Below are 19,003 nucleotides of genomic sequence, written 5' to 3' on the forward strand. Positions count from 1 at the left end.
AATCTGCAGTATGCATTTGATAGATCATTGGGACCATTTCAACTCTTTACCACACTTAAACAATGTTAGGAGAATTAGGTCACGCTACCAACTAGGCACATAAAAGCATTAATCTTTCCGTATTTTCTTGTCCTAAATGTTGTTTTCAAATGCTGATGTGGGACGTTTTCAGCATAAATGCATAAGCACTGCACTCAACAGGACTACAGTAAAATAATTGTGAAAATGTTTCTGTTGACCCTGTAATATATCAATTTCCCTGAGAAGACTGTGTGTCCTCAGGCCACAGGAAGAGATCAATGATTGAAGCGGAGAGAAGAAATGGGATGGGCCTCACCTACCGTTCCACTCTCCCCTTATCCCATTAGGAACTCTATGGCTGCCCAGTTAACCATGGACACAGGGATAATCCACCCTAACACTTTAGGACACATTCACTGCTCTCTGCATGCCTGTTATAAGCTGGTAACTCTATTACGCACTGGGGAGAGAGTCAGAAGGGTGTGATGTATCAAAAGTCACCAACTTTGTATATGAGAGAACCCACAGTGCTTTACAATGAAGCATTTCTTACAGGATAAAGCATTTTCTCATTTGTGTTCTTGTGTTTTGGCATGTACCTTCATCACCACCAGGTTCAGGTTCATTTATTCTGATCTTTAATAAAATCTGAGCAACCACAGACTGCTTCGTCTAGTCCATACGTGGTTTAAGCCCTTCTATATGTCTTATATATTATAGATGGTTTCATTGGACACACGCGGTCTGTGTTTGTTTATTGGTCTGCCTAGTGGCTAGTTTTATAGCTATTTATATTTAATTCAATTTATATTCCTATTAATTTAAATTGACATTTTCTTGTATGATAATTGCGTTAAATAAACAGTTTGTTGAATTATATTAAATATATTTTATTAACAATTCTTTATTTTATTACAAAAACAGTTTGTTTAATGGGTTGTGTTACTTTGTCGCATGTAAGTTTAAGCAAGTTACTGTTTTTCTACTGATAACCCAAAATAATACTGGCTAGATATACTTTTTACTTGCTATTTCTTTAGCTTGTAATAAATATCTATCTACAGGGACTCTCTGCGGATGTGTACCAGAAGTTAAGTTTAGGCTATAAAAGAGCACATGCGTTGTTGCTTGAAACCATCTATATTTAAATATGCATTTCAGTGTCTGACTGTATTGTATTTGTCATTGATGCAGTAAATTGTCTTAATGTTACTTGTTTGCAGACTTCTTGGCCTGGTCAATCTTGTAAAAAAAAGCTTTTATTGGATCCTAATGAGTGTATAACCATGTTAAAAAAAGAAAAATTTATTTAAATTTGCAAATATCATATTGCATTTGAATATTCACAAATATGATAACTATCAACTACCAAAATAAAGGCTCCAGTGTTTTTCACCTATAAAACAAGAAGATTTAATTCAACTTATTGCAACATCTAAACCTACAACTTGCTTATTAGTCCCCAAACCAACTAAATTATTAAAAGAGTTACTACCCGTTGCAATTGAGCCCATTTATTACATTATCAACACGTCAATTAATCTAGGCCATGTCCCAGGACCCATTAAGATAGACCCCAATGAACTAGGAAACCATAGACCGATTTCAAATCTCCCTTACCTGTCTAAAATACTAAAAAACGTAATGTCCACTCAGTTATGCTCTTTCTTACAAAATAATGACATACATGAAAAATTTCAGTCAGGCTTTAGACCGCATCATAGTACTGAAACTGCGCTCGTAAAAATAACAAATGACCTGCTTAAGGCATCAGATGAAGGTAACATCTCACTCCTAGTCCTGCTGTGTTCGATACTGTAGTGTAGACCAAAACATACTTCTATATCGCTTACACAATTATACCAGTATTCAGGGACAGGCACTACACTGGTTCAGCTATCAAAATTGGCATTGAAGATATAAAACATTGGATAACTTGTAATTTCCTTCTTTTAAATTCTAATAAAACTGAAATATTACTTATCGGACCAAAGACACGTGAGCAGAATATTTCGGATTATAACCTGCAAATTGAAGGATGTACTGTGACTCCAAACAAATACAGTAAAAGTTCTAGGCGTTATATTAGATATTATATTATATTCAAAATCACATCTCAAATGTCACAAAAACAGCCTTCTTCGACCTTAGAAATATTGCCAAAATATGAAATATTCTGTGTGTTGCTGACGCAGAGAAGCTTATTCATGCATTTATGACCTCAAGTCTTGACTACTGTAATGTGCTACTTAGTGATTGTCCTGCGTCATCAATAAACAAACTACAGTTAGTTCAGAACGCAGCTGACAGAGTTTTTACCAGGTCCAGAAAATACGATCACATAACCCCAATGTTATATCAATGGGGGGGGGGGGGGGGGGGGTCGAGCTTTCTCATACGTAGCACCTTAACTCTGGAATAGCCTTCCCGATACTATTTGAGGGTCAGACAGACTGGCAATTTAAAACTAGATTAAAGACACATATTTTCAGCCAAGCATTCACATAATGCAAAATATGCTAAATAAACCACCGGGTGACTTCATCTATTAGATATTATTTACTAGAATAATCTTGCTTGTTCTATAAACACAATGCACTGTGCTGTGTTATACCTTTTTGTGTTTTTCAGTTTTTCTTATTTTCTCCTGTAAAGCTGCTTTGGAACAATGCACATTGTGAAAAGCGCTATATAAATAAAATTGAATTGAATTCAGGGTGAGGATGAAACAAATCAACACATCAGTCCAGAATGCGTTAGTGCATGTTTTTATTGCAATACTTTTGAGATTGAATGTTCCTGTAAGATTTGCTCTCTATTTATGTGATTAACTCTTGAAAATGTATTCCAATATACTTATTGAGAAAATCTCAATACTTGTAATGTTATATTGAGGACAAACACTGAAAAACAAAAAAAAACATTTCCTCTACCAGAGAGGGATAACACAAAAAAGTACAATTCAGTATATCAAAATATTTGTTATGAATAAAACTGCACCAAAAATCTAACACAGAAATCCTCGAACTTACATTCGGTCATAGAAGTCACAAAAATTCCCCCAATGACAAAACAAAAATATAACATGCAAGCAAATGGATATTTTGTGAAATGTTACCACATATAAGCCAAATCTCAGTTACACATACAGTAAAGCTGAACCTTAAATCTGTCCTCATTTTACCATCATGATAATATTGTTATTATTAAAATTAACAAAGATTGGCCCTAAACTATAGCCAAAGACCCGTCATTACGTTTAAAATGACAGTTGTTCTATGCTGTAATAAATGTATTTATGTTTGTCGTTAACAAATTCATTGTTTCACAAAAAAGGCCTAAAGTCCCCTTGAACCAGAAGACCGTTTTTAGTGAAATGGTATTTGTAATAAGAAAAATTGTGGGCGTAGCTTTCGTCTTTCTATGCAATTTGATTGGATGTATAAAACAGCCATTGAACTTGGAATTGGTAGCAGAATGACAGTTGAAGGGGAGGAGTCTAAGCCTTCTAAGATACATCATTTGTGATGGATAGTCATTAAAGGAAGGAAGTGCATTTTCAGATTTTAACTAAAGATTATGAGGGCACAATGATTTTAAAAAGAGAACTACAAATTATTTACAATAAACGCTGCAATATTTAAAGAAAAAAAAAATAGGCATTGTAATTTTTTATTTCACTGGGACTTTAAGATAAGCCCTGTCTGTGAAACCAGGCCCATATGTTACTGCACCACATATATCTGTACATAAATATAACTTTTTATGTTTTATTTATAACAACCCAAAATAATATTAAGGCACATAGACCTGCTTTCTATTTTGATTTCTTCTTTTTTAAGTCTATTTTATATTCCAACACTAACCTTCTTTAAAAACCTTTGAAAAACTGCAAAAGTACTTTCCCTATAATATGTACATTATTTTTTATATTTTATTACACCTTATGACAAACCAAGTTACTGTGCATAGCCCAAGTCTTCCAGAGAAGGAAAAGCATCACAGTCCAGGCCAAATGTATCTAAATCAAACTCCAGGACTGAGTCAGGCAGGCCTGTTGTTTCCTGATCCAGCCAGGACAGTGACTCTGAAAAGGTGGAGAAACATTTAAGGATGGAAAGATGTGAATCTAAAATAACAGGCAATAAGACAAAATCCCTATATTCTTTCAAACCTATTTATTTTAACATACCTAACCATGTAAAACCTATTGAAACATTTAGCTGCATTTGATCAATCTTACCAGGAAAGTTGATAAAATGTTGCATCTCATCAGCACTTCCGCTTTGGTGTGGTACGTTGTTGTTCTTGAATCTAGGCTGTTCACTGCTCTCTGCAGTTTGACAATTAGGATCAGACCCTTTACCGCCACCTAGCGGCTCCTTTTGAAGCACACCAAGCTGTGCAGGAAACAAACACAAAATCTCAGAGACTGTCACACACCATATGGCTGTAACAATGAATATGACCTGAATAAATGATTAGTAACAGAAACAATGTACCTGCTGAGAAAGAGCCTTCGCCTGCCTAGGGGTGAGTTGTAAGCCGACGTAAGATTCCTGCTACAAAACAGGGACGTATAATGAGACACCGGCATGATTAATCCTGACTCTTACAGCTTTAGTTAAACCTGGATAATCTGAGGAAGAGACAGACTGCCGAAAAGCCAAAGCGCTTACCTTGTTCAGTTCAAAACCTTTTGCTTTTGAGCTCGAACTTGGCTTTGGCACTTTTCCACCTTCTCTAGCGTCGGAAATACCCTTTCTGTCAGAATTTGATTGCGGTATGGGTTGCTCATGCGTCTGCACGCAGGATCCGAAAGGCTGTTTTACTTGCGTTTGTGGGTTTGTCACATTAGTCCAGCTTTCCTCCTGAGCGTTGGGTAAAGGCGCAGGGTGATGAGGCTGATGCAGATGACCTTGATATTGGCCCTGCTGGCATGGCAACTGCCACCGGTACTGCTCCTCAGACAGCTGAGGATCCTGGAATTTTACACGCGCTTGTGTAAATGGTTGCTTTATGGTTTGCTGGTGCTGAGCAAATTGAGTCTTTGAATGATACAGTAACTGTTGATATGTGGACTGTGGTTGTAAATGTTGCTGCATCTGTCGAGTCTGATTGTGAATGTGGTGCTGTGAATTAAACAGGTTTGGTTGTGTCTGATGTGTCTGCTGATGTTGTGGTTGGTGTTCACGGTGGGTGATAGCAAAATCTTGACTCCACTGTTCCATCTCTGGGATGGATTGATGGTGTGTTTCCAGAGAGAAGTGCTGCCGCATCGGCTGATGAGACATCGGAGGGGCGGTTTTAAGGAGATGACTGCAAGGATGTGCTGGTGGCTTTGTTTCCTTAAGAACTTTGTTGGGGTTGAGGAGAGAGCCCTGTGTGAAACAATTAACACACGTTAAATAATATCAAACAAGTGATAAATTCAATAAAGTCATCTTTATTATAAGAGGTACCATTAAAAGTTTAAAAAGGATCGAAAATGTCTCTAATGCAGTTTAAGGCTCTGTTTATATACAGTACATGTATATACATTCTGCATTGCATTGAATTAAAATGTATAATCCAAAAGTAATAAAACCTAACAAATGGAGAAGGGATGGCTCTTTATAGAACATAAAATTTTAACTATATTTGCATGTGGCCATTTATAAGAAATATCGACCGTTATGGATGTCACAATTCTCTTATGTATGTGACGTTTCACTTACCAGACTATGGAAAACTATGCTTTTAAAAAAGGGCTTTAAAAACTTTGAGACTTCACGTGGGTACTTACACCACCAAATATTGAGATCTGACCCATCAGTATGGTGAAATTCTTTGCTAAAACCCTATAGTCTTATATTTGTATTAAGTGTATTTTAGACATTTCAATTCTTTCAGAACTTGATTCCCTGTGAGCAAATACAACAACTACATCAACAACGTTCACATCTTGCCTGTGGTATAGAAGACATTGTTGGAGACACTGCTGGGGAAAATTGCTTTGGATGCTGCCAGCGTGAATCTCCACCGGACACAATAAGCGGGCTGAGCTGGGTTCTTTTCCGTGATCCGGCGGTATGGGCGTGGCAAGGTAGACGTGGCGAACCGGCGAGAGAGGAGGAGGAACAAGAGCGTGACCCTCCAATTCCGCTGCTGTAGCTGCAGGGGCTGGCCGATGACTGGATGGACTGGTTACTTAGTGAAGAGCTACTAAGGGAGGACTGCAGGGACTGGTTGCTGAGCGAGGATCGCAGGGAGGAGTTGCTAAGTGACAGGTGTAAGGATGTGGAGCTAAGGGAGCTGGGCAGGGAGTGGCTGCTGAGCGATGATTGGATGTTGGGATTGCTGAGTGAAGACTGGAGTAAAGGATTACTCATGGATGCCTGAAGAGATGTAGACAGACCTAGGAGAATGACAAAACAGTGGCTAACAGTGGCATAAACAGACCTGACCACAATCACAGACTGTAGATCTATTTACTATTAAATCATTTGAATGTATGCAATTCACACATTTTCAAATCCTGACACATACTGTTAAAGTTGGACATAATGTTGGGGTGCGTGGAAGCGCTGCTCAGGTGATCTGCACTGTTGTGGGGCTCAGAATCCTGACCTACGGGCAGTGGAGAAGGCAGGTGGAGGCTGGAGAGGTCCGGAAGAGAGCCGCTCGTACTGAGGGCCAACGGGACGGCGAGAGAAGACATCTGCTGATTGGGCAGCGGGAAGTTGCTTTGGGGAAAAAAGAGAGTCTAATGGGTGAACAGGCAGAATTGTATATTATTGAGTGTCTATCCAAGACTAATGAGGAACTTACTGAACAACAGGTGTTTCATATCCAGATGCTGCCACAGAAGATAGCTAGAATGATGATGCAATGGACAAGCTAAATTAAGACTTGGAAAAATATTTTTTATAACGCAAATAATATGCGATAAACAAGAGATACCTTGTAGAAAGCGAAATACCTTTTTTATTTTGGGAGATATTGTCTCCTCTTGAACACTTTCTTCAATTAGAGGCACTGAATGTGCAAACATGCCTTAAAATATATTTTGAAATGTCTTGTCATGTACATCATGTTAACTGTATACCAAATTGAAAGTTTATTACATAAGACAAGATAACTTGCCACAGTTAAACTCACTGTGTTTGCTATGATGGTTCAGGACTTGGGCAGACTTTGGGTGGCCATGCAAATGGATGTTTCGCACACTGGTGTGGAGGGCCGAATCAGAGTTGGTTCTGAAGAGACAGAAATAGAGAATGATGGGATGAAGAATCTTGAAAATTTATATCTCTATGAAAATCTGTAACAAACAGAATTGTATATGCACAAACATATTGATCTAGGATCAGCATTCTCAGTTCTTTTTACCTATTCAGAGTTGTCAGAGGAAGATGGACCATCTGGCTCTTCTCCGTTGCAGAACAACTGGACCAGTTTCTACTGGAGCTATCAGACAGTCACAACAAAACTTAAATCTATGTACAAAAGCTAAAGAAGGTTATCAACACATCAGACTGTAATTTCATTAACCATGTGATTGTTTGGAACCTAAAGTAAACATAACCGTGGTGCTTTTATGCCCAGATTGTTTGTGACCTTACCTTCTCCAGGATGGACCCCGAGGAGGAGAAAGGTGGGTGGACAGATAAGGTGCGCTATCAAACTGCGAGTAGAGTTAAGGCTTGATATTATTAATAAAATAATGATATTATTCAAGCTGAATATGATGCTATTATAAACAGTATACATTTATGCATTTGGCAGACGCTTTAATCCAAAGCGACCTTTATTGCATTGTACTATACATTTGTTTTAGGCCATGTTCAAATTCCCTGGGATCGAACCCATGACCTTGGCATTGCTAGCGCCATGCTCTAACCACTGAGCCACAGGAAAGCCAGTAAATATTATGGAAGTATAAATGAGGATACATGTCTTCTGTGCGGTCTGCCAAAAGGACTCCGCGGTGTGTCTCTGTATCCTTCATCTGCCTCTAGGAGTTGCTGGGTGAGATAATTTGGGTACTGTAAAGACTAAAATATATTAGTATCAAAACTGAAAGGCCTTTATCCTCTATTTAAATAAAGAGGAGGACAGTTATACTAAAACACCCCACCTGGGATTCTAAAGAGCATCTTGGAATCTGATTGACATTTGGCAGAGACCCTCCGTAGTATGGGACCGTGCTTATGGTTTCACGGATTCTCTCAGCCTGAACCTGTGGATGAAATCGTGACCACAGGTTAAGTTAAACACAGGTCACAAGTGTCTCCATCCGCAAACACTGAATGAGATTCAAATCTCAGCATGCTCTTGCTTACAATGCATTTAACCTCAGGGGAACTTCGGGGAACAAAGCCTGTTGCATCATAATTCAAAACAGACACCATCCCTGAGATTTACAGACCCTCTTTTGCTTCAAGGTAGATGAAAAATAGACTAGATGAGTGACTAACAAAGTGCTATTTATTGTCACAATACACGTCGATAAGGCGACTCACAAGTCCATATCAAATGCTTAAAGGTTTATACATGGGGAGGTGTTCTCTTTCAACATAGCGGTTTTTAAATAAAGCCCCTTTCCTTATTCATAACGTAGGCTGTAATATGATCAAATTGTCGTATTCATGTTTCCTGGCACCGTTTTTATTACCATTTCATTAACACAGAATAAAATGGTAAAACTAAATTGTAGTTGCTTGCAATACTTTCATACTGATAAAAAACTATTTTATATCTATTCTAGTTAATCCACGGTTAGTTTTCTTATGTATATCTATCTCACTCGCTAGCTGCACCTAAACATATTAAACTGACTGACGGGCATGAATTAGAAAGACAAGAAAAGTTTAAGCAGTCCCGTCTGCTCGTTATAGTATTATTGCATTTGAATGTTATGCGTTATATGACCGCGGCTGTAAGTAAGCCTTAGCAGAGGCCTCACATGTTGTGTGTTGAGGTTCGACTCACCCTGATGGAAGTTACGTCCATCATAACCTCGCGGAAAGCCGCTGTGTCTTCAGCCTGCCGCTGAGTGTGCAGGGCGATCTTCTCGCTGAATTTACGAGGATTACAGTTTCCATGCGCCGATCCCGCTCCGGGCCCTTGCCCGTGTCCTATCTCCCCAATGCCAGCGCCTGACATGTGCATTATTTCGTAAAGTTGGGGGAAACTAAGCTGCTGACACGGTCAGAGTTCGACAAGTGACCCGAGAAAGCAACACTTTTGACAACAGTGCGCGGTGCATTGTGGGTAATGTAGTACTGTACGGGGCAGTAAACGTCGTTGCCAAGTTGCGTGCGATATCTGTGAAGAAGAAGACACACGCCCAACTGCTGAAAAAATGGAAACAACACCTCTGGTATTTCGGGAAACGTAGTTTGTTCTACGTGAACGACTTACAGTTGAATACATTTGGAATTTTTTAAATAATAAATGAATTCCGTTTAGATGATTTAACGTAGAAATAAAATGTTCTAGGTTAAATGTATTTGTTATTTTGCAGTCAACTCAGTTAATCAAGCTAAATAACAATCCAAAATGTATTCATAAACGCATAATCATACAAGACACATATTATGAACTTGGCTCAGGTCAACTTTATGAAGTGTTTCACAGTCCTCGGTTCAATTGAAACTCGTGAAATGATCCTAAATAAGGAAAATACAATTCTATAAGGACTACAACATATTTTTCATAAAGACTACACCTCCCATGTATCGAATGACGTCTCTTTGAAAGTCCGTCGGTTTACTTCCGTTCCGCTGTAACAGCTCTCGCGCACGCTGAACATGTCCGATTCAAACATGGAGAAAGTTGAACAAGCTTCAAGTAGTAAAACTATATCTCTGCCTATATCTAGGGTGCGATTAATAATGAAAAGTTCTCCCGATGTGTCCTGTATTAACCAGGACGCTCTTTTCCTGACAACAAAAGCAACGGTAATTTAATGCTCCCAGTTAACGGCCAGCTAACCAACGTTACCTTCAGCTAACTTTTGTTTACGATCACTGTGAGCATTCGTGTAACCAGTCACCTCTTCGATTTATACAACTAAAATAAAGTGCAAAATGAAAGCACGTGACAAAATTATAATTTGTGGCTCTTTAATCAAATTATTTTCGTTTGTGTTTTGTAATAGCATACAATAGTGACTGGCAGCATAACATATTTGATCATGTCTGACCTATCGTGATTTCTCTTAGGAGCTTTTTGTCCAACACTTAGCTCTGTCTTCATTTAAAAACGGTTCGGGTAAAGAGACAAATACACTATCCTACAGCGATCTGGCTAGCATTGCAGAGGAGACGGAAACATTTCAGTTTTTAACCGGTGAGTCTTTGTAGTTTTTAACTATAAACATCATGACTAAACATATTAATATGAGTAATTTTCTATCTTTTAGACATCTTTCCAAAGAAAATCTTGGCCAGAGATTATCTGAAGTCACTAGAAGAAATGAAAAAAGAAGACGAGAACCCGTAGTGATGTTTCTCAAATCAAAGGAAATGAATGTGAACTGGGTCTCACCACTTCCATAATACTTTTACAAAAGCAATGGATTCAACTTTAGGATTGCATTGTTTTATGAATTAGGTGTATTACCCAAAGACTTTTATTTTCTCACCTCAGAGTTTTACTCCTACTATAGTCAATCTGTTACACTAATGTTGTCTTGACCAAAATGTACAGTAGCCTCTGTAGATTTACAATCAAAGCACTCATACTGTGATTTTCTGCTTGGTTAGGGAAGGGTCTTCATCCAGCTGCAACAATCCATACATTCAGCATGTCTTGTAAATGTTCCTTCAACCTATTAATGTAGCGTTGCTCAGGGTTTTCATGGGCATTATACCTCAGCAATTTTACCACTTACCTGCTGAAGTGAAATATAAAGTTGATTTATGCACTGTAGAATTTCTATAATAAATTGGTAGTTCCCTTTAAATGTTTAAATCTGCATTTATTAAGAGTTGGCCCATAATATACAAAGGTACATGAGGTGCTGTTCTTCAGCTTGGTCCGGTGAAACTCATCAGGACTGTTGTGTATTTTTGATGACAAGTTTGTGTCTGAGAGCTTGAAGATTTTTATAGTTCTGTATAGTTGTTAAATGCTTGAACTGCTTTGTATTTGAATAAATGCATTTGCTGATTGTTTGTACGATGCAGTCCTTTTTAAATTCCCAGACACATTCAGCATAGTAAAATTGTTCTCTACTTATTGTGCAACCATCTCTAGCCTGGGGTATAAAAACAGTTTTTATTACCACCACCCACGACTTAACTAATTTCCTTAATAGAAAGGGGGTGGGATACATGAAGAAAATGCTTTAAATGCACCAGTACATAGGAACAGAGTGCTGTAAGCATGCACTATATGACTAAAACAATGTTTTTATAAAAGACAAATCCTTTTGTTTTATTCCACGTAACATTAAGCAGTCCTGATTATATTAAATCACTGGGGTAATAGTTTGGTAAGTTGAAGCTGCATGGTATGCAAGGACTTCTCTAGAACTGCTAGATGTTTTTCCAGAAGTGCTGCTATGTGCTCTCTCTTAGCAATGGAGTCTTTTGTGATTTCAAGGTGTTCCTTCAGACTAAGAAAGAAAGAAAAAAAATTAATCTTGATTGATCATTTTGACACTTTTGATAACACTAATAACAGTCACGCATGTAAAAGAACATGTGCTTACCTTGAGAGAGTAAAATGTTCTTTCCCTCCCTTCCTCTTCTCCTCTAAATCCAAGAACACCTTTTGCATTGTATCGGCAGTTTGAGCCACGACGAGATGGTCCACCCGGACGCCCTGCACATCCTCTCTAGCCTGTTGATCAAACGAAAGTCCTCCTTCCTCAAGACCACCAGCTGTTGACACAGCCTGCAGTGCTGCTCTGTTCTGCAGCACAAGAAGGCGTGACTTCTCAAACTCCTCCGGGCCTGCTATATCATCCCAGCACACAGGGGAGGATGGAGGCAGCCAAAAGCGCTGAGTGCAATTGACTGGCCTGCCAGGCATCTCTGTGAGAAAAGGACTATCTGCAGGAAAGCTGTGCAGGAGCTCATGTAAACCAGAGCCCCAGTCCCAGTCAGAATTTTCCGGCTCGGGTTCTGTCACCACACTGCCCAGCAGGAAAAGGCACCAGGACAACCAAGTCCATGTCATTATTTCCTGAAGCAACAACATACTGATGCTGAGTCATGTGCATTTGTTTGATGCTTTTCACTATACACAGTTCCAGAAAACCACAATATTGCGTCCATGTTTTTAGTGGAATAGAACTAAATTTAAATTTAGAATTAAAGTGATAGTTTATCAAACAATGAAAATTCCAACCTTTGTCATTTCCAACCTTTATGACTTTAAAGACCGAATTTTCATTTTTGGGTGAATATTAAGCATTTTAAAAGTAATTTCAAACATTGTAAATATTTGTTTTCAACATTAAATCCTGCAAACATGTTATAACTTAGTTAGAAATCATTTTGTGGCAATGTTGGGAAATGGGCTAGAACATGTACGGTTTTGACTTAAAGTAAAGACTAGTTTTTCCTTGACAGACAATAGATGTAAAGAAGAAAAACGATCGATTCTCAATTAAGTTAAAAAGTCTAATTCAGACCCGTTTTAAACATACGACGAAATGACGACCGATTTTGTAAAAATGGTGTAGTTAAGTTCTCTGTAGACTAAATCGTTAACTATTGTTTCAATCGACACCAGAAGAACTACCTTGAACTTCAGAAATCTTTGTTGTAGTTTGTTAACTGAGACGACTCAGCCAGCAAACAAAACAACCGCGTAATGTTGAATTTCACATGATAAATGTTTAATCTTGTCACTATTTATTTCAACTTACCTCAGAGATTTGTAGTCCTGCAGTCTGAAGTGTGTTCGTGTCTCATAAATGAGCTATTGGAAAATCTGACTCGGAGCTGAGCTCTTCGCTGCGCGCCACACACACTATTACAAAGCTAAGTCAGATTCGCAGATTTTTGTATCTTATTGCATAATGTAATAGAACATGTTTAAATAACGATGTTAGATAAAAAGAAAGATAATGTCATAATTAGATTGACACAAAATATGCACTCGTCGAGCTTTAATCAGCTGGAAAAGTGTCGGCGACTCAAAACCTACCAAGGCATATATCTAAACGCCACTTTTGGGGCGTGCGTCAAAACATGGGCTACCGTCACAAAAGTGGCAAGGTATGGCAGAGCGTAAGGTTTTGAAAACGGTCACTTTACAGGGAGTGTTTCCCTTAATGCGAATGTATTTTTCCCCTTTGACGTCGCTTTGTCAAGAGTTTCGGGTTGTTAATATACTTATAAAACAAATATACAATTGCCGGTTGTTTACTTTAAACCGTAAACTGGATAATGGATGTGCAACCACTTTTTCATTGTTGTTATCTGCACAAATGTAAAGCTCAGTTTCGGATTTGTTGGAGGCACGAGAACACAACTTAGTTTTAACATTTTTCGGGGTTTGCAGGAATCCACCAAATCCGTGTTTACCAGATGGCTGTTACGCAGTTTGGAAAAACATGAGTGTTGTGGAGGGATTTGAAAGTCCAACATGATCTCAGGCTACAGGAATGAGGAAAAACGTGCAAAAACAGCAGGGGTATAACCAGACGTGAGCAGAGACCAGCATGTTCAAGAACATCACTGCTAGTAGATCTAGCATATTATAAAGAAACACACAAGTGTCAGATGAAATTAATTTTATTAAATGATGCAATACACAGTCAAGCGAAAGTGAGCTATATTAAATGATACGTTTTCACATTATGTCATAGCAGGGTTTACAGCATATCTTGGTTGTAATATGTGTTTAAAAAAATTAAAGCTCACACTCTTACATTAACAAGAAACAATGACAAGGAGCTTAGCAGTGAATGCAAAAAAATACATGTATGATAAATTCAAGACTATACCATGACAGGAATGACAGCAAATTTAATTTGGCATGTTATAAAGGAGCAAACACAAGATTAAACAAAATAAAAATTGCTAATGTGAAAGGGAGGTTTGAGGCCACGAGTGCAAGAGAACCTTCCAATAGAAACTTTGGTCGCTTGGCTCTTTCATGGCAAACATGAAGACTGTCTTTAAAAATAAAAAAGCAAATCAAACCATATAAAATAAACTGGAGTGTCCCGGAATTGTGTAATTTAGAGAACTAATTAAAATTTGCTATGGCATGATAAAAAAAAACGGAGGATGATTGTCAGTTTACGGAGTACTATTTAGCAAAAACTAAAAGACACTATCTGGCTGTTCCAGGACACTCCTACATTCCTAGGAGGTAGTTTTATGGCAAAAACGTATAGCCTTGTTGTGTAGTGACTTGCATGTTGTGGTTTTTAGTGCATATTTTAAGGCCAGATATTCTCAATCATGGTCTTTCCCTAAACAGTTCTAAGGCTACATTAAGACATAGGTGAGGGAATTTGGGGGAAGAGGCATTAACAGATACAGCCCTTAATGGCAATACCTGAGTCAACCAGAACTTGACTACAAGACGTCAATACAAATCCAATAATTGTGATGAACTGGCCAATGCTTAAGTTATGCCTGGTAAAATAAATATTGTATCATGTCATTGAATGACTGTAAATCAAGATGTATTAAAAATGTCAGGATTGCGTTCTCCTAAATGGCGCATCATTGGAACACGTATCAGCCATCAACTAAATGTGGTAGAAAACTGTTTAGAAAAGGTTGTAGTAATTCATTTCAAAGGTGCTTGCACAACATTGTGTGGCCATCAAACCTCCCTACAGGGAAAATTGTTTGCGATGTCTGAAAGATGAGGTTCACAAAACAACAATAAATGAAGTTTATGCAGCATTTATCAGGCTTTTGAGGTACTTCACATCTATATACTTTATTTTCGAAAAGACCAACAAGTCATATGGTTCCTTAGAATTCCTACTGTAGCAGAAAATACCTCGTCTTAAATATTCTTAGTCTGTTTGCCCAATTACAGAGGGCATCCTTTAAACTGCTTAGAAAGTGCAAAATACAAATACTGATCATTCTATGCAGCATTCACTCAAGGTTGCATGATAAATGTACAAATTATTTCATGTGGCGCTGAGCATCAAATTAAAAGGACAGTCCCTCGGTCAGGGGCGGGATAGATTTGAAAAGGCACACATACAACAAAACACGCTGGACGTTTCGAAGATTACTAATGAAAACAAGAATCTAGATTTCATTTCCATACAACCTCTTTTGTACCATACTAATTCAAATCAAAGTCTCTCAAGAAACTCAAATGCCAGTGTATTAGAATGGATTTTAACATCCATAAACAGAGTCTGAGAGAAATAGAATCAAAACTGAATTCCCTTCATAAAATGTAGCAACGTAAAAACACACCGATTGCAATGAACAGCACTCTAAAATCTTACAAATACAAATAGCTTATCCGAGACCTGACCCCACCGTTCCTGTGGAAAGTTCATAAACCAGATCCGTCCTAATGAGTGCTAAGCGTCTCTTTATTGCAATACTGGATATAAATCAAGTAGAAGAATCAAGTATAAACTGTAGCACATTAAAAGCTCAATGATTACCTTTTGACACAGGTTGATGAGCTGCTTCATAGGAGAATGTGGTCTAAATATATTAAAACACAGAGCAGTGGTCGGTGGACATTTCCTGTCCAGTACGTTCTCCATGATATGGCACAATGCTAGTGATGGACATGGGATTGACATTGACAAAGTTCAAAAGATCGACTCCCTTTCTAGACCTGGTCTAGAAAAGGCTCCAGTCTGAAGAAACAACATCAAACTCTATGTTTTCATTTGGCAATTATCTCAGCCCGAATCCATTCATATAATATCAAACAAAGGCCAGCGCATGAAGTCAAACTGCAACTTTATAGTCCTCTAAAAGCTGAGTATTTTATATCATTACATTTTAAAAAGGGAAACTTGTCATATTTTGGTCCCATGCCATTTTTGTTAAATGCTGAAACATCCCTCATGTTGATCCACAACACACCTTCTATAAAAATGCAACACAACGAAACACTTAATACACACTGTATCGGCTTGTGTCGTTTGGTCACAATTATTGTTATTTGCCATGAGCACATATACATATATGTATAAGGGATGTTAGCACCTGACACCGTTTTGAGGTAGTTTTAAAACTTGGTTTAAAAAGCCAGGTTATGAAGATGATCTCAATAAATCATTTTTTCATCTGACATGCATGCTCATTGTTTAATAAAAAGGTATTAGCCTGTAAAATGACACCTAACAGTACTGTGCTTATGACAGAATACTTTCTGTAGATATTTTTACACTTTGCAACCGGTTTGGTCATGTTAAACATTTCAACCAGAGCTCTGATGACGGAATTTGTAAACGGAAAATTGTATGTATGTATGCTGTCATGCCCAATGAACAAACTAGCTGAATGGCCACTGACCTGTAATAAAAAAATGATGTAATTGGTGAACACAAGCACCAATATCATGATTACCGGAACATTGATAAATATTTGCTGGTAAAAAAATTATTTGGCCTTTTGGGTTGAAATATAAACATGGACATTTACTATAGCTCCCCATTGGGTTCAACTTTAGCTGGAAAGTCTGGAACATAAAAGCAACATGTGTCAAAAACACGAAACGTCACAATATTTTACACTTTTTACAGTACAGCACCACAAATGTCAGCGATACAAAGATCTTTGAACCAGTGTGAATTAAGAATCGACTGCCCATGCGTTTTTGCCACTTTATATCGTTTCATCTATTACATCGTAACCATGAATGATGAGATAATTTACCATGAAAACAATATGCGTCATTAGGTCTAATGCGTCAATGCTGCTTTCAGTTTGCAAGTATAAAACAAAGTGTGAATGATGATGTGAATGTTCCGACCAGTTTGCAAGCCTATTAAGTACATTCAAACTTAGTTTATTTGTGTCCTTGGGGTCCAAGCAGGCCATAAGGCAGCGCATTTCTAATCTAGCCACCTAAAGAATGTAAAAAGCAAAGAGTACAGTAACAAAACTACCGCTGATGTAGAGAGGTTTACACTTCTGGTTCAGAACGCCATTGTGCCAAGTTCTAAAAATACATAATCTCTGAAGGTTAAAAAGACATAATCTAGCGATGATAGGTGAAGTCAAATGCTCTTGATGCATCTCACTGGAGCTGTTACTGTATTTTTAGTATTACTAACAATACAATTGTGGTAATCCAATCAGATTTGATCCAAACTCCAAGTGTGTAACAAATCCAACAGCAAAAGCTATTGTCTTCGGCAATAGTTTAACATATTAAAACCCACGTAAAACAAAGAGGCACGTGGACACGTAACCCCACATAGCAATGGAAAGACACTAGACCAAGCAATATACAAGCTTCACTCAAACAACAAAAGACAATTCTCTAGAAAAGACAAAGGAGACGTCCTTTAAAGTCTGTGTAATGGTAATGGCATAACATTGACAGGTAAATCATTTGAAGGTTCAAGGAAAATCTGAGACACAGACATAAATCAGAACACCTAATGTGCCTCCTACGAGCTAAAACTGAGATGCTATATAAATTGAGAAATGTCTGTATAAAATCAGCACCATGTTCTGTACTCCACCCTTAGCCTCTGCTTTAAATGCAAGCACAGATATTTGAATTGAATTATTTTAATACAAATATGTTCTTGACATTGAGCCGTACAAATCTGTTAAATCAGAACAATCAATAAAAAATGAAATGGGACTCAAGAGTAATTCTCCAAATTGGTATATGGCATATACTTTACATACAATCTGACGATTTCTAAATTTATTAACAATACAAAAAAAGAAACTGCTCTTGATGAAAAACTAGGTTTGCATAGTGTAAGACCTTCTTACATCTGCATTCTAAAAGTTGATGGTGATCAGATCACGCTAACCTTAAAATCTGTCCATCAGCATGCAAATTTGTAACGTCTCCTTTGATAGTGCAAAAACATGTCATATTTCATATTCGAGAAATTGCATATGTTGAAGACCTTTAACTAAGGTGCTGATTTCAATAGGTAGGTTACTAAAAGAAATCTGTAACCTAACAGTTCATGAGGATGAAGAGAAAAGTTTTATAATTAAAAGAAAATACATTTTTTCAAAAGAATATGTATAGTAGTTTAAACAATGACTCCTGACGGCACATGATAAATACTACTTATTCTAACCAAAAGCGATGAAAAACAGAAAAGCTGAGACACATTCAAATGTGTACAAGGATATAGCAACAACGCACAGCAATTTAAAATTACAGATCAAATTAAAATTCACACATTTATGATTTTTATAGCATACGGTGCATGTTTAAAGCATTAAGCCACTTATTCGCAAATTATATACTTTTGGATCATGAACCTTGCCTCACTCACGGTTAGCTTTAAATACATAGCTTAAACTCTTTCCATAAAACAACGGCAATGCTAAATCATCTAAGCTAAATACAGCATGGCATCTGAAGCAATGAAAAAATGCCATTTTAGAGCAAGTGTTGCCAAATCTGTGGTCTACAGCACTAAATTCAAGAAACTTTCAGAGGGACAAAAATAAGACTTTCCCATTTGTGTAATTATGAAGAAATGACCAGTGCGGTAATGTTACCATAACACAAGTAACAGGTAACAAGAGGTAGGACATCTAGTCATTTCAACACAACTGCACCCAGAAAACATACATATGTTCCACATGAAGGTTTCCATTCCACCAGAGCCAAGGGTCTGTGTCCATTGCTCTTGAAAGTGCATAGACTTTCACGGGTTGCAAGACCAGCGCCAAATAATAATAACATAACTCAAGTACGTGAAGACAAACTACAATGCCCCTTTATATATCTGTTAGGTTTTGCATTGGCCGAAAAGACAAGTAAAATGTTTCAGGGTCAAAATGTACGAAACTTCAGCAGATCCAAAGTCAAACGAATCCATGAACCTCTT

The 19,003-nt window shown here is 37.6% G+C and overlaps 3 protein-coding genes across 6 annotated transcripts; 1 reads left to right on the forward strand and 2 right to left on the reverse strand.

The window, feature by feature from the left end:
• Positions 1–2,773: 2,773 nt before the first annotated feature.
• Positions 2,774–9,330, reverse strand: crtc2 (CREB regulated transcription coactivator 2). Of its 4 annotated transcripts, none has more exons than XM_079484977.1 (14): positions 8,995–9,330; positions 8,141–8,242; positions 7,956–8,048; positions 7,626–7,687; positions 7,393–7,470; positions 7,162–7,259; positions 6,983–7,056; positions 6,832–6,875; positions 6,550–6,746; positions 5,970–6,418; positions 4,701–5,402; positions 4,524–4,583; positions 4,265–4,421; positions 2,774–4,108 (listed from the first exon to the last, which is right to left on the reverse strand). In XM_079484977.1, the coding sequence occupies exons 1-14, from the start codon at positions 9,172–9,174 to the stop codon at positions 3,981–3,983; spliced, it is 2,424 nt and encodes an 807-aa protein (XP_079341103.1). In that variant the 5' UTR covers positions 9,175–9,330; the 3' UTR covers positions 2,774–3,980. The 4 variants fall into 4 exon arrangements, with proteins under 4 accessions (XP_079341103.1, XP_079341104.1, XP_079341101.1 ...); XM_079484978.1 differs by having other exon boundaries at positions 4,524–4,580; positions 8,995–9,283; XM_079484975.1 differs by having other exon boundaries at positions 7,956–8,057; positions 8,995–9,272.
• A 446-nt stretch (positions 9,331–9,776) lies between these two features.
• On the forward strand, positions 9,777–11,187 carry chrac1 (chromatin accessibility complex subunit 1). The gene is made up of 3 exons (XM_079484980.1): positions 9,777–9,965; positions 10,230–10,356; positions 10,430–11,187. Exons 1-3 carry the CDS (start codon positions 9,816–9,818, stop codon positions 10,507–10,509), a joined length of 357 nt encoding a protein of 118 aa, XP_079341106.1. The 5' UTR covers positions 9,777–9,815; the 3' UTR covers positions 10,510–11,187.
• On the reverse strand, positions 10,970–13,247 carry LOC306910410 (uncharacterized protein). The gene is made up of 3 exons (XM_079484979.1): positions 12,887–13,247; positions 11,723–12,198; positions 10,970–11,626 (listed from the first exon to the last, which is right to left on the reverse strand). The coding sequence occupies exons 2-3, from the start codon at positions 12,190–12,192 to the stop codon at positions 11,485–11,487; spliced, it is 612 nt and encodes a 203-aa protein (XP_079341105.1). The 5' UTR covers positions 12,193–12,198; positions 12,887–13,247; the 3' UTR covers positions 10,970–11,484.
• Positions 13,248–19,003: the final 5,756 nt, after the last annotated feature.

The sequence above is a fragment of the Barbatula barbatula genome (genome assembly GCF_947034865.1).
Source record: "Barbatula barbatula genome assembly, chromosome: 21".
NCBI lineage: Eukaryota > Metazoa > Chordata > Actinopteri > Cypriniformes > Nemacheilidae > Barbatula > Barbatula barbatula.